General features: G+C 52.7%; 4 protein-coding genes across 8 annotated transcripts in view; 2 read left to right on the forward strand and 2 right to left on the reverse strand.

Annotated features, from left to right (window-relative positions):
- LOC112978522 (zinc finger protein 585A-like) overlaps window positions 1–12,166 on the reverse strand; it is a 159,105-nt gene that overhangs the window by 62,255 nt on the left and 84,684 nt on the right. The gene's annotated exons all lie outside the window — the stretch shown is intronic.
- LOC112978533 (E3 ubiquitin-protein ligase TRIM39-like) lies at window positions 1,566–5,176 on the forward strand. The gene is made up of 5 exons (XM_026092161.1): window positions 1,566–1,639; window positions 1,770–1,889; window positions 2,893–2,915; window positions 3,390–3,505; window positions 4,566–5,176. The coding sequence occupies exons 1-5, from the start codon at window positions 1,616–1,618 to the stop codon at window positions 5,084–5,086; spliced, it is 804 nt and encodes a 267-aa protein (XP_025947946.1). The 5' UTR covers window positions 1,566–1,615; the 3' UTR covers window positions 5,087–5,176.
- Window positions 5,528–10,455, reverse strand: LOC112978526 (zinc finger protein RFP-like). 2 transcript variants are annotated; one of them, XM_026092131.1, is made up of 7 exons: window positions 9,601–10,451; window positions 8,733–8,828; window positions 8,185–8,415; window positions 7,965–7,987; window positions 7,440–7,555; window positions 6,803–6,832; window positions 5,528–6,346 (listed from the first exon to the last, which is right to left on the reverse strand). In XM_026092131.1, the coding sequence occupies exons 1-7, from the start codon at window positions 10,018–10,020 to the stop codon at window positions 5,832–5,834; spliced, it is 1,431 nt and encodes a 476-aa protein (XP_025947916.1). In that variant the 5' UTR covers window positions 10,021–10,451; the 3' UTR covers window positions 5,528–5,831. The 2 variants fall into 2 exon arrangements, with proteins under 2 accessions (XP_025947916.1, XP_025947917.1); XM_026092132.1 differs by lacking the exon at window positions 6,803–6,832 and having other exon boundaries at window positions 9,601–10,455.
- LOC112978525 (E3 ubiquitin-protein ligase TRIM39-like) overlaps window positions 11,456–12,166 on the forward strand; it is a 7,435-nt gene continuing 6,724 nt past the window's right edge. The window contains exons 1-2 of one of the 4 annotated variants that reach the window (XM_026092127.1): window positions 11,456–11,467; window positions 11,719–12,000. The gene's annotated coding sequence lies outside the window, so the exon portion shown is untranslated. The other 3 variants (XM_026092130.1, XM_026092126.1, XM_026092128.1) reach the window with 3 other exon arrangements.

Below are 12,166 nucleotides of genomic sequence, written 5' to 3' on the forward strand. Positions count from 1 at the left end.
CCACAACCCACTTGGGAACGGGGAAAAGTAGAGAGGAATATGAAATGACAGACCATCAGAGCACAAAGGATGGCAGAAAACCTCCGCATGAGCCAAGGGCAAGCTCTTGATCTGCTCCGCAAGGATGTTTGTGGGTGTCTGTACATCCCTAAAGCACAGTGGCCACAAGAAATACAAGATACAAAGCACTGAGTCCCAGTAAAATTCAGCGCTTTTCTTAGAGGTAGGCAGAGAGACTGATGTTTTTCTGAATCTTCCAGGGCCGTAGGTTCTCTCCAATGTTTTTGATCTCCATCCAGTTGCCTCCCAGCTCCAACCCTCCCCTCTCTCTTCCCTGGTGTCGCATAGAAATCTGCAATGCAGATGTCTCCACCCAAGCTGGTTTTCTAGGCTCTATAATCAACAGGGAGAAGCAGACRCTTTTTGGGTGCGACTCACTCGTTTGCCCAACCATCTGCTTTGATATGAAAAGCGTCRTGCCCTAGGCTCTGCCAACAGTATGGGGTAGCTCTCCACCGAATAGCAAAGCAGCCTAGCTCAGACGGAGGTGGCACATTCGCTTGCTTGCAGCCACCTCCTGCATCTGGCAGGAAATATTGCAGCYGCCCCATCCCAACCTACTCACCCCAGGACACACTTCCCAGCTGGCTAGTTGCAAGGTGTTTGCTTCCAGGTCTGCTGTTCCTGGAGTGACCTGGTCCCTTGCGGTTGTCCCCAATGGGAATGATTCACCTGAGTTTGCTGGAAGTGAGACTCCCATCTCCAAGCCTGGTCAAACAACTGCAGCTGGTAGTTATCTCAGTTGATAGCCCTTCAGCTGAGTYACAGTCTCTAAAACTCCCAATTGCTGCCATGCAAAAAACCCCAAACATATATATACATATGTATTTTTCCRGTACTTACAAGTTTCTGGTTGCACTTCTCCCCTCCCTGTTCATTTATTCTCTTCCCATGCAAAGCCTCCTTGTTGCCTGAAAGTCTTTTCCCTCTAGCCCTTTCCTGGGAGGGCTGGATGGTTTTGCTAGTTTTTGCTCCTAAAAAGGAGAGTGACAGAAGCAGCAAGGTGACAGACAGCCCTCGAGAACTCCTCGGGATAATCAGCCAGAAGATTGACGAGGAAGAAACCTGACGCTCCCAGCACATCTGGCCAAGGGTGTCACCGCCTCTTGCCCAGGAGAYATGGCACAAAGAGCTGACTTGCAGGCTCAAAGCATCCGTGCTGCAGTTTTGGCCAGCACTGGGAAGGGACAGGAGGAACAAGATCTAACCCCATATCAGAGAGGGGAAAATRCAACAGGGTTTTGTTTGCTTAGGAAGAAATTGAGACACAAAGTTTTCTGAAGGAAAAGAAAGGTCTCCAAGAAAGGATAGCTACCCTGGAGTGCAGAAAGCTGAAGGATCTGGTAGGTGTCAGCTTGCAGGGGTATCAAAGCTTTCTACCTAAGTTCAAGCAAGTGTGCTTGCAGCTTTTATCCGGAGACAATTTTTTTCCTCCCAAATGTACCTTGCTCTTGTGCATCAGGTTTGTTTTTTGTTTTTTTTCCTTAGACTTCTTCAGGAATTCAAGAGGAGTTGGTAGAGATTCAGGTTCACCAGTGATCTCCTCCTGTGGGAAATGCCTTTCCATGAATTCATAACGGTATTTCCCATCCCACTGCTCCTTTTCCTCTTCAAAGGGAAGAATAGAAGCTGAGCACTGGCAGACTGTGCTTGGTCTTCAGGCACTCTGCAGGTTCCTGGAAGGACACAAGCTCTTCTTGCTCTCGCAGCTGGAAGACCTGAAAAATGAGCTCGAGAAGAGGCAGACGAAAACTACCACCAAACTCCCGGAGGAGATTTCCCATCTGGACGCCCTAACACAAGAACTGGAAGAAAAGAATCAGCAATCAGCAAGTGAGTTTTTCCAGGTAAGTTTATAACCTTTCAAGGGAAAAATCCTGGGGAAAATGCTCACATGMAAGAGCTCAGTGTTTAGTTAGTTGTGCTTTCCTAGTCCAAGTTTGCACATGTTCCCTTTAATGCTGAAAGCCCTAAGAAGAAAAGCAGGTGGGATCTGCTGCCTTCCTTCTCCACCACTGTCTCCCCCACCTATATCATTGCTGAGCTGATTTGCCACCGTCGTGGCAGGGGGTCACAGATCTGCAATCACAAATGCTGCTGGGCTTGGGACTTCCATCAGCCTGGGATGAGCACATTGGTCCTAGGACAGGCTGGGAGAGGGTGCCTGATCCATCCCACAGTACCTGAGCAAGGCAGCTCCAAATCCAGGGCATCAGTCCACAGGGATGAGGCAGGTCCAGGGACAAGCCAGGAAGCCAACCCACAGGTTGGGGTCCAGGTCAGCAAGGTCCATAGCCAGGCACAGCCACATCTAGGGCCAAGCTGTAGAGCAGCACACCTCTGATGTAGCTGGGGAAGGGGGTGAGGACCCAATGCTGAGCTTAAATAGAGCCTCGAGGCCATGGGCAGGGTGTGGGYGGGGGTCCCAGCTGAGGATGCTCAGGAATATCAACACCTCTTAGCACCTTCAGGGCCTATAACAGTCTGCAGCTGCCTAATGGGACTCTAGAGCAAAGCCAGACTCTTCTCCAAGGTGTCCAGTGAAAGGCAAAGAGCAGCAAGAAAAATCTCTGCTAGATATTAGGAAAAAAATTCTTGCTTGTGAGAGTGGTGCATCCCAGAGATGTGGGGTTTCTCTATCCCTGCCCCTGTTCAGGAATCACCTGGACATGGCCCTAAGCAGCCTGATCTACCTGGCCTTCCTCTGAGCAGAGGGTTGGAGCAGTGCCCCAAGAGGTCCATCCCCAGCTAAACCGTTCTGTGTGATTTAAGGAGAAAATGGCTCATGCTGTGGCCTGAGCTTCCTTTCCTCTTTCTCTCTTCTTTCCCTAGGACGTGAAAAGCACTGTCAGCAGGTACGTGGCACCTCTGAGAGACTATTCCATGAGCCGTCCACAAAACGATGGTCGGAAAATTCGTCGGGAGGAGAAAGTTCATCAATGGCTGCTGAATACGCCTCTGCTTCAGGGAAATCGCTAGAGTCTGGGAGGGTATTTTGGGGAACATCACTACATGCTCACCTGCGTTCTTCCCAGGGGAACCTATCTTGACCGCTCCTGGGGATGGAGGGATCGATGGAGCTTTGGTTTCTGAGCTGACCTCCACATGGCAAAGGCTGGCTTTAATTTCATCGCAACGTCTTGGCTCTATCCCACTCCTCCCAGACAGGGTCTAATTGGTGTCTCCATCCTAATCTCACCTCCTTGCCAACCCTAATGCAATGAAAAGTGATTAAAAAAACTATTCTAGCTCCTTTCCAGTGGCATCAGACCTCCTGAAATGATAAAATAGTCTATGATCATCGTTTTGAAAAGTGTGTTTCTTTCCAGGTGTGGGAAAGTGACTTTCCAGCTGCCACGGGAGGCTTCTCCAGAGTCGGAAAAGAGAGTCTGTCCTTTCCCGTGGAGGAATGGTGCTCTAAAGGAAACTCTGAAGAAGTTGCAAGGTACTGAGAAGGGCTTTCGGAGGCAAAAAAAAAAAAATAAACTAGTCTTATCTTTGGGACAGCTGGAAGAGCTGACCCGGCCTTAACTCATTCTGAACTCACTTTGAGAGCAGAAATATGGCAGAAAGCGATGCTGAGGTGGAAGAGAGAATGAGCAAATGGCTTCCCCTGGTCAGAAGAAGTGATAATTTGAGAACCCCATTATGTAAYGCTTCATTTACCACTCTCTTAATTATACATGTTTTGCAATAGTTCCTGAAAAACGTTCATGGATGAAGGATGGTCTGGGAAAGTGCTTTCTGGTTCTGTCTCCCTCCGGCCTCGCCTTCCCCAAAATTGGCTTCTGTTGAGCGTGAGAATGTAAGAGCTGCTGTACCTGTTCGACCAAAGGTGCATCTAGCCCAACAGGCTGCGTCCAAGAGTGGCCAAAAACAGATGCTTAAGGAAGGATCTCCAAACAGGGCAACCCAACAAGTTTTTTGAGCCCTGCAGCTGGGAACCTCAGCCTAAATGCCAGAGGAAGCCTGTCCCAGGGCAGAGCCTTATTACCTAACCGCTTACCTAAGCCAGCCTTAAAACAAATGTGGCGAGTGGACTGACCTAATTCCTTGCCCTGTCTTGGGATTTTAGCTGCCTTTTAAACCATGTGGTTAAGCGAACCGGTCTGGTCTTGTTCTGCGGTTGATTCTTGCTGGAAGAGGCAAACTGCTCGACGCTTTGCTGCTTTTACATCCCACATCCTACCTGGCTGTCTGTCATTCTTCTCCCCTCGATATTTCTTTTTGGCCCAATGTATAAAGTATCCCCAAGTCTACGGAAAGGTCTGCATAAGACCATTCTCATTGCTGTGCACCTTTCCTTCTTGTTTTTTTGGGGTTAAGAATAGTCTTTCTGCTCTGTGCATAGCATCTGGCACATGAGAGGGTCCTTCCAGTCCCTTTCTCCTTCTGCTCTGGGACCTTTCTGCCCCTTTGACAGCATCCCAGGTCCTGCAGACCCCATCCAGCAGCAGGACAGCCCCAACCAAGCGCAGCTGACCCTTCTGTCCTTCTCCCAGCAGCCAGCATGACCCTGGACCCAGCCACGGCTCACCCTGACCTCGTGCTCTCGGAGGACCGGAAAAGCGTGAGGCGCGGGAACAGACAGCAGGACCTTCCCAACAACCCAGAGAGATTCTCCTACTGGCCTTTCGTGCTGGGCTGCGAGGGCTTYGCGGCCGGCAGGCACTGCTGGGAGGTGGAGGTGGGCGACGAGGGGGACTGGGCCGTGGGGGTGGCCCGCGAGTCCCTAAATCGGAAGGGGCAGGTCAGCCTCTGCCCCAAAGGSGGGATCTGGGCGGTGGAGAAGTGGGGCGGCCAAATCCGGGCGCTCACCAGCCGCAAGGTGACRCCGCTGGCCCCGCGCTGGATCCCCCGGCGGGTCGGCATCCACCTGGACTATGCCCGAGGGACGGTAGCGTTTTTCGACGCCGAGGAAGGGGGTCTCATGTTCCTTTTTTCCCGCGCCTCGTTCACAGGGGAGAGGGTCCGCCCATGGCTGTGGGTGGTGGGGGCCAGGTCCCAGCTCAGGATGCATCCATGAGACACGGAGAGGGGCATCCCCCTTTCTGCAGCCTCCGGGGACAACCGCGTGGCCACAGCACTCTTCCCACCACCCCTGGGACCATGGGTGCACTGGGAGCATAAGAAACAGGCTTTTGCTTTGCCCACCGGGGCCTTTGGCTTTTGCATTTCCTTCTTCCCGATGACACTGGAAGAGTCACAAGCAGGGAGGAGAACTGAGCCCAAGAGGAACACGGTGAAGGGAAGGGAARAGCTCTGGAGAAGAGACCCCAGGGCATGGAAAAGATCATGAACAGTAATAAAAACACAGAATTTCCTCCTCTCCATCCTTCTCTCTGGCTGGTGTAAGAACCAGATGTGGGCAGACCCTGCCCCTCCGAGGATTAGATGTTCCTCCCTTCCTGCGTTTATTCACAGAGCCGCAGTTTGCTACGCACCAAATAACCAGACACAGAACAACGTTACAGCATGAAAAATCTTTATACCCTGTTGAAATCTGAGGTCAGCAGAACCAGTCAGACTGGTGCAAGACCTTGTGGTGCAGAAGTGGCTCTATTGGGCACCCACCACTGTCCCAAACCAGCAATTACAGACCCACAAATGTGCTTAACACCCTAGGGAATCACAGAGAATGGGAAGAGAGGCCAGAAAGGCCACGTAGGAATTTGGCAGACAGGAGTCCTCCAAAAAGTGCTGGGAATAGCGATGCTGAGGACAAAGAAAACCTATGTTTGGGGGAGAACAGAGCTTTCTCTCCTCACATCTCAGGGGCACAAGGTGATCTGGGACCCCTCGCTCCAGACCAGGAACCAGGGGTGAATAGTCTCCCCTTTGAATGAGGCTGCCGGGAAAGTGAAGATCAGGGCCCTCCTATCAGCATCAAAAAATGACACTCGACCCCTCTCATAGTCCAGGGAGACCCGGACCCTCCTGGGGACCTGGCTCTGGGACAGAGCTGTGCGCTCAAGGGAGGTGAGAGCCCAGAACTGGCCCTTGCAGAGGCCCATGGACCACAGCTCGATTTCGGGGCTCTCGCTGGTCTCGTCCCTCCTCTTCACGGACTCCCTGGCCACCCCTACGGCCCAGGAGCCTTTCGGTTCCACCTCCACCTCCCAGCAGCGTGTCCCCGAGGCAATTCCCTCGCAGCCCAGCACGCAGGGGTCGGTGCCAAATCCCTCAGCAGCYGGGTCCTGCGGGGCATCTTCCCATCTCACGCTCCTCCCATCCTCGGACACGGCGAGCTGGGGATGAGCTGTGGCTGGATCTAGGGTCACCTTCACTGCAAGGAGCGGAGAGCAGAGCGTCAAAGGGACAGCAAAGTCTTCCATCACCCTGTTCTGCCGGCCACGTCCCAGGGCATTGAATCTCTGCCAGCTGTCCTGCAGCTCTGTSCACTCCATCCCCTGGGATGCTCTCCCCCTTTCCTGGGGATTCTCCACTCCCAGCAGCTGGATGGGGGAAAGCAGAACCCCAGCAAGCATCAGAAGGGCATCAGGTTCAGACATGTCCCAGGGCAGAAGGGAAAGGGGCAGGAGAAGAGAGAGAGAACAAACCCCATGGCAGGAGGAGGAGACACCAGCATCAGGTGTGGGGAGACTCCTTTTTTTTTGCCTAGGGGCCAAAACATGCRTTTCCTTCCCTGAATGTACCAGGGCGAGGGACAGAGCGTAGGTCCTCACCCAGCAGCCTTCCCTTTCCCCTTCCCGCTCCCTTCAGTTCCAGGAGAGGGACTTACTCTTTTCAGGCAGCTCAAACATCAGGATGTCTAAAAAGGGGAGAAAAGGGACATGAGAGATGTGATATAACACAAGCAATGCAGGTATCACTGGAGGCATGGACAGAGGTTTTCCTGCCACTCTGAGATTGCACCTTGTGCGAAGCGTCTGCAGGGAGACGGAAGAGCGTCATGTGATTCAAGGAGACCGAAAGGAAGCAGGGAGGGGGCAAGGATTAGGCCTTGTGCCATTTTCCCAAAGCCTGCGATTTCAAAATCATTTTTAAGAGCAGGTTGTCCCCAGAGCTGGGTTAATTTTCAGCAAGATCGGGTTTCCGAACCACAACAGAAAGGCGTCACGTGAGGAACTGAGCATGGGGATATGCTCTGAAGTGCCAGGTCTGCAAGAAGAGAGTCTACACATGTAAGAAAATGCCAAATGTACTGCAGCATGTATCTACGCCAGGGTGCAGATACAGCTGGTGGGATTTAGTGTTGCATCTACTTGCAAGCRGTTGGGTGACTCTGCAAAGGGAGCTGCACTGGCTTACAGCTCTAAGAACAGCTCCTTTGCCCTGAAAAAGTCCATCATGACCCAATTCCAATAAATTTATGCTCCCACAGATAYTACTCCTCCACCCCAGCCCATGCTCAATACCTTGGAAGTTCCTCAGAGTCTCCTTCAGAGCAATACTTTTGTCCCTGAAGTGATCGATTTTCTTTTCCAGCTCTGGAAGAATCAGTGGGGGCTGCTGGAAATTTTCCTTCTCATACCTAGAGAGGGAGGGAGGAAAGAGGTGAGGAYCCATCTGCTCAGAGGGAAGCCAAGAAATCTTTCTAGCACATGCCTAGCTGTTATGTTAGGAGCTGACACTGGCTTTAATAAGCATATTGCACACTCAGAGATGGGTAGAAATGTTTGGTTTAGGTCATTAAAAATTAGCRCTTGGCCATCTCTAACCAGTAATGGTCTAGGAGCAAGGGTCCCCASTAAACCAGAGAGGAAGGGTTTCTCCTACAGATCCCAGGGCTGCGAGCTAGGTTTGTCTTCATCGACTGCATTTCTGAACATTTGGCCTCTGCTTGGTAAAGGCTCTCCTGCACCCGGGCAGCCCTGTTGACCACAAGGTCCAAAACCCCTCCCCAGCCTGGGGTCGGGGTAGAAGCTGAGGAAGCCCCATACCTGCTCAAGGTGCTTCTGATGTCCTGGAAAGGAGAGAAGAAAACTCAGTGAACGGGGATCTTGACAGCAAACCATCTACTGCAACCCCAAAAGCATGGATGTGGCTTTGGAGCAGAGCACAGCCTGGGTTTGGCTGCATCGTGGAGTAATACCCAGAGCCAAAACATAGCCAGGAGACAGAGCGATAGCCAAGCTATTTCTCCATTCCTGACCTCCTCACCTGCAAAAACACACTTGCTGGTTGCTGGCACTTCTCCTCCATCTCCTGGATCAAGGTGTCCAGACACGAGATCTCCTTAGTGAGGTTGGTGATGTTTTCTTCCTGCATTTTCTCAACGTCTCTATCCAGTTGCCCCAGCTGGGTCAGCAAATGACGCACCTGGTCCTCCAGGAAGAGACGCAACCGTTCAAATTCGGACAAAATTTTCTGCCGCTCGGCTTCRATCTTCTCCTGTTAGCAGGTGACACAGGAAGGGAAGAGCAGGATGAGGAAGGACATAGCAAAGTCCTGCATGTGCACATACCTGCACACCTAGAAATAGTCAGTGCCTGGAGTGTCCTAAAATGCCCCAAAATTCTTACAAGACTCCAGGCTCTGCCTGCTATTTTTCGCCCCACCATCCAGCAAAAAGTCAATGCAGCGTTTGGTTTGGTACCTCAAAAGGGACCCACCTACTGCAGAGCAGTACGTGCACCCACACAGCATCTCATCTCAAGCCAAATGGTGACACCCAGCCCCCCCGTCCTTCATGAAAAGCAGACACCTACCAAATATTCCCAGTTCCTCCTCATTTCAGCCTCTCGAAATGCCAGGAGTTTGTCTCTGTCTTCCTTCAGGGCTTGCAGCTGGGCCTGGATCTGTCCCTGAGGAAAGAAAAAGGACTCCCTGTCTTCAGAGGCAGGGGACAGCCTATCTCCCATCACTACCTGGAKCTTCCTGGGCTCAAGGTTTGGGACAGGAGACAGACCAGGTACCTTGACATTTCCCCCCCCCCCCATACAAAACAGCTGGCGAGGGGAATTGCACTGTGGGCAGCTCCACAGCTTCTCCTTGGAGTTCTCCCATGGTCCAGAAGGATACTGAGCTTAAGAGTTTGGAGCTCTTTAAACAGCAATAAATGCCACAAAGCAGACAAAGCTTTCTGCATCCCTCATTGGATCCTTTCTTCCACTGATTTGACTGACTTGAGTGGAAAAAATCCCTTTTTTTTAAACCAGGCTASTTTTCTGCTGGCTGGGAGAGTGCAGGAGGATCTGCAGATGGTCCAGTGAGCCCCAGAGCTGGACTCAGGCCTGAGTTTTGCAGTTCAGAGCAGGGGGAGGAAAACCTCACCATTTCAGCCGCAGAGTATCTTTAGATCAGGCACTAAACCAGGCCTGCCTAAGCTGAGAACCGAGACAGCGGAAACACCGGCGTGCTCTCTACTCTGTCATTTTGAAACRGGCCACTTAGCTCTGAAGAGCGGGGGGCAAATAGCCGGAGGGGGGACAATGCTTCTGCCCCTGGTAGCGGAGATGTCAAATCATGCTGACATCTTGGAGGCAGGACATTGCCCGATGGTAACGTGGCAATGAGGGAACCACCACGTCCCAGTTGGGATSCTCATGCACGTACCCACGGAAAGATCTCCCTTACCTTGTATTCCTCGACAGCCTCCGGCACGGGAAGCATGGTGTGAGCCCGGTGAGCCCGGGACTCCCTGCAGACCACGCAGATGAGGGCTTCRTCTTCTTTGCAGAAGATCTTCAGAGGCTCTCGGTGCCTCGGGCATCCTTCTTCCTCCACYGCTTCCCCTCTGGCCGCCTGCAGACTCAACCGCTTGGCGATTTCGAGCACTCGCGCCAGCTCCCGGTTGGGCCGGAAGTTTCTCTCCGGTGCCGTCTCCCGGCATCGCGGGCAGGAGAAGTTGGCAGTGGACCACTCCCAGCAGCGGGTGATGCAGGCGCGGCAGAAGTTGTGGCCGCAGTGGATGGAGACGGGGTCTCGGAAATACTCCAGGCAGATGGAGCAGGAGGCTTCGCTGGGCAGCGTGGCGGCGGGGCTCTGCGCAGCCATAGGGTCCCCCGCGCGAGCCGAAACGCCAGCTGGCCGCTTTCATTTTCCCCTGACGTTGAGCGAGGAAAAGGCGTTTCCTTTCCTGCCACCCCCAGTGCTCGGTGGGGGCAGAGCCAGCGCCGAGCCCGGGCTCAGAAGGGGGAGCAAGTCACAGATGTCCAAAACCCACCTGACTGCATGCACCAAAGAGGTCCCCTCCTTCCCAAAAAAAGGTGGTACCCACCACTTGATGAAGAGGAAGGCAGGGGAGATGTAGCCCTGCCAAGCCTGCGGGTGACACCAGGGGATGACCTGGGRAGCAAGCCAGGCATAGGAGCAAAGATGACGATCTGGGGAAGGAGACTTGGAAGAAAAGAGGCAGGGCATCCATAGAAAAAGTGCAGAAGGGAATTGCATATCGCAGGGAATCAGGCTCCTGATCTCCTTTCTCTCGCAGAGAGACGGTGAAGGYATTTTTTCACCCGACTCTTCCAAAAAGCAACCTCCAGCTCCCCCTTGAGACCATCCTTGCTAACAGTCCCCRCCATTTACATGCAAATTTAAAGCTAGCTTGGAGATGTTTTTAACCCGGCTCATTCCCCAACCCCATTTACTGCCTAGATAGCTATACTAGAAAACTTTAATTGGAGAAGAAGAAAGAAGAAGAGAAAAAAAAAAGAAAACCCACACCTTTAGGAAAGTCTTTGCAAGGCAATCCTCAAGCAAATATGGTGTCAGACAGGGGGGAAGAGAAGGGAACAAACACAGATTAGGGCTAAGACCCCAGGGCCGAGCTTAAATAGAGCCCAAGGCCACGGGCAGGGTGTGGGTGGAGGTCTCAGGTGCAGCTGCTCAGGGCAATTTGATGCCTATTAATGGCCTCAGGGCCCCAGCAAGATCACCTGATATTGCTGGAGAAGCTAATGAGCTCCTTTTGACCCACCAAGCTCCTAGGACTTGTGGCACAGAAAGAGGAAGAAGAGCATGAGGAAGAGCAACATCCTAAATGCAAGAGTCAAAATTGTCYTTTGGGGTATCCTGGTTGCTCTGCGCATCTCCTGTGGCTTATTCCCTGTTGCAGCAACCCTGAACTCTGGATTACCCCAAAAGCTGCCACCGTGAAGCCCTGCCTCAAGTTTCAGTCTGAGCGTTTGCATGTCGGGAGCTTCGCACCGGAAAGCGGTGACGCCTGAAAGAGCTCGCGAGCAAATAACCGCCGCTGCGTTACCTGCTGGCGTGCTCTGAAAATGTGTCATTTGCTGCTCGGCCTGGGCCGAATGCAAATCGTCTCTGTTTGCTTTAGCACGTAAAAAGTGCTTTGGGCAGCGTTGCAGAGAGCGATTCCATCCCCCCACCACCATGGTCTTGCGGGTCAGTGGGGCTGAATGAATTAGGGCTTTTCCAGGCTAATACAAAGGAAAAACGGCGTCACCATCCTGCACGGACACAACCTCTGCCGCAGCCTGAGGTGAGCATCATATGAAGCCGTGTGTAATACTGAAAACTGAAAGTGGGGAAAGGCTGGTGGGGAGAAAGTGCGTTTGCACACCCGACCGACCCGGCAAGGTCAGAGCAGCTGGAGTAAAGTGATGCTGCAAATAAGAAAGCTGGTGGGAGGGGAGATACCCGTTGCTAGCAGGGTTTTCTCCCAAAATACCAAAGATTGCCCTGAAAACGAGGGGATTATGGGCTGAAGACATTTCTCCCACCGCACAGCAGCTCTCAGGTGGAGGAGGACCCATCCCTGAGCCAACCCAGCGCTCGGCACAGCAAATCACGGCGTTATTTCGTTTATGGGCAAGCTTGGAAGAAAAAGCAAGACTTAAAGCGGAGCGGACGCGCGGCAATTGGTGCAGCCCCGACCCGTGAAAAACGCGGCGTCCTGTTTAAAAGGAGAATCGAAAGCAGCGATAAATGTATTTATAGCCGCGCGTATACTGCCCACGCACACGCAGGCAGAAATGAGGAAGCCGGGAGGACGGCGCAGCAGCCGGCGGTTAGGTATGCGAAATCACGAGCAGCCCAAATTAGCAGTTAGGGTTGCATGGCGGCGGTTTAGCGTTAAGGAGGGAGGCTTAACTTGCGGCGGGGGAGCTGGCTGAGCTGCATCGCCGCGGCCGCGCACCCAGGTCGGTAGATTAAAAGCTCCCTTATTAACGAGAAGCTT

Source organism: Apteryx rowi, unplaced genomic scaffold (assembly GCF_003343035.1).
Source record: "Apteryx rowi isolate R43461 unplaced genomic scaffold, aptRow1 scaffold_940, whole genome shotgun sequence".
NCBI lineage: Eukaryota > Metazoa > Chordata > Aves > Apterygiformes > Apterygidae > Apteryx > Apteryx rowi.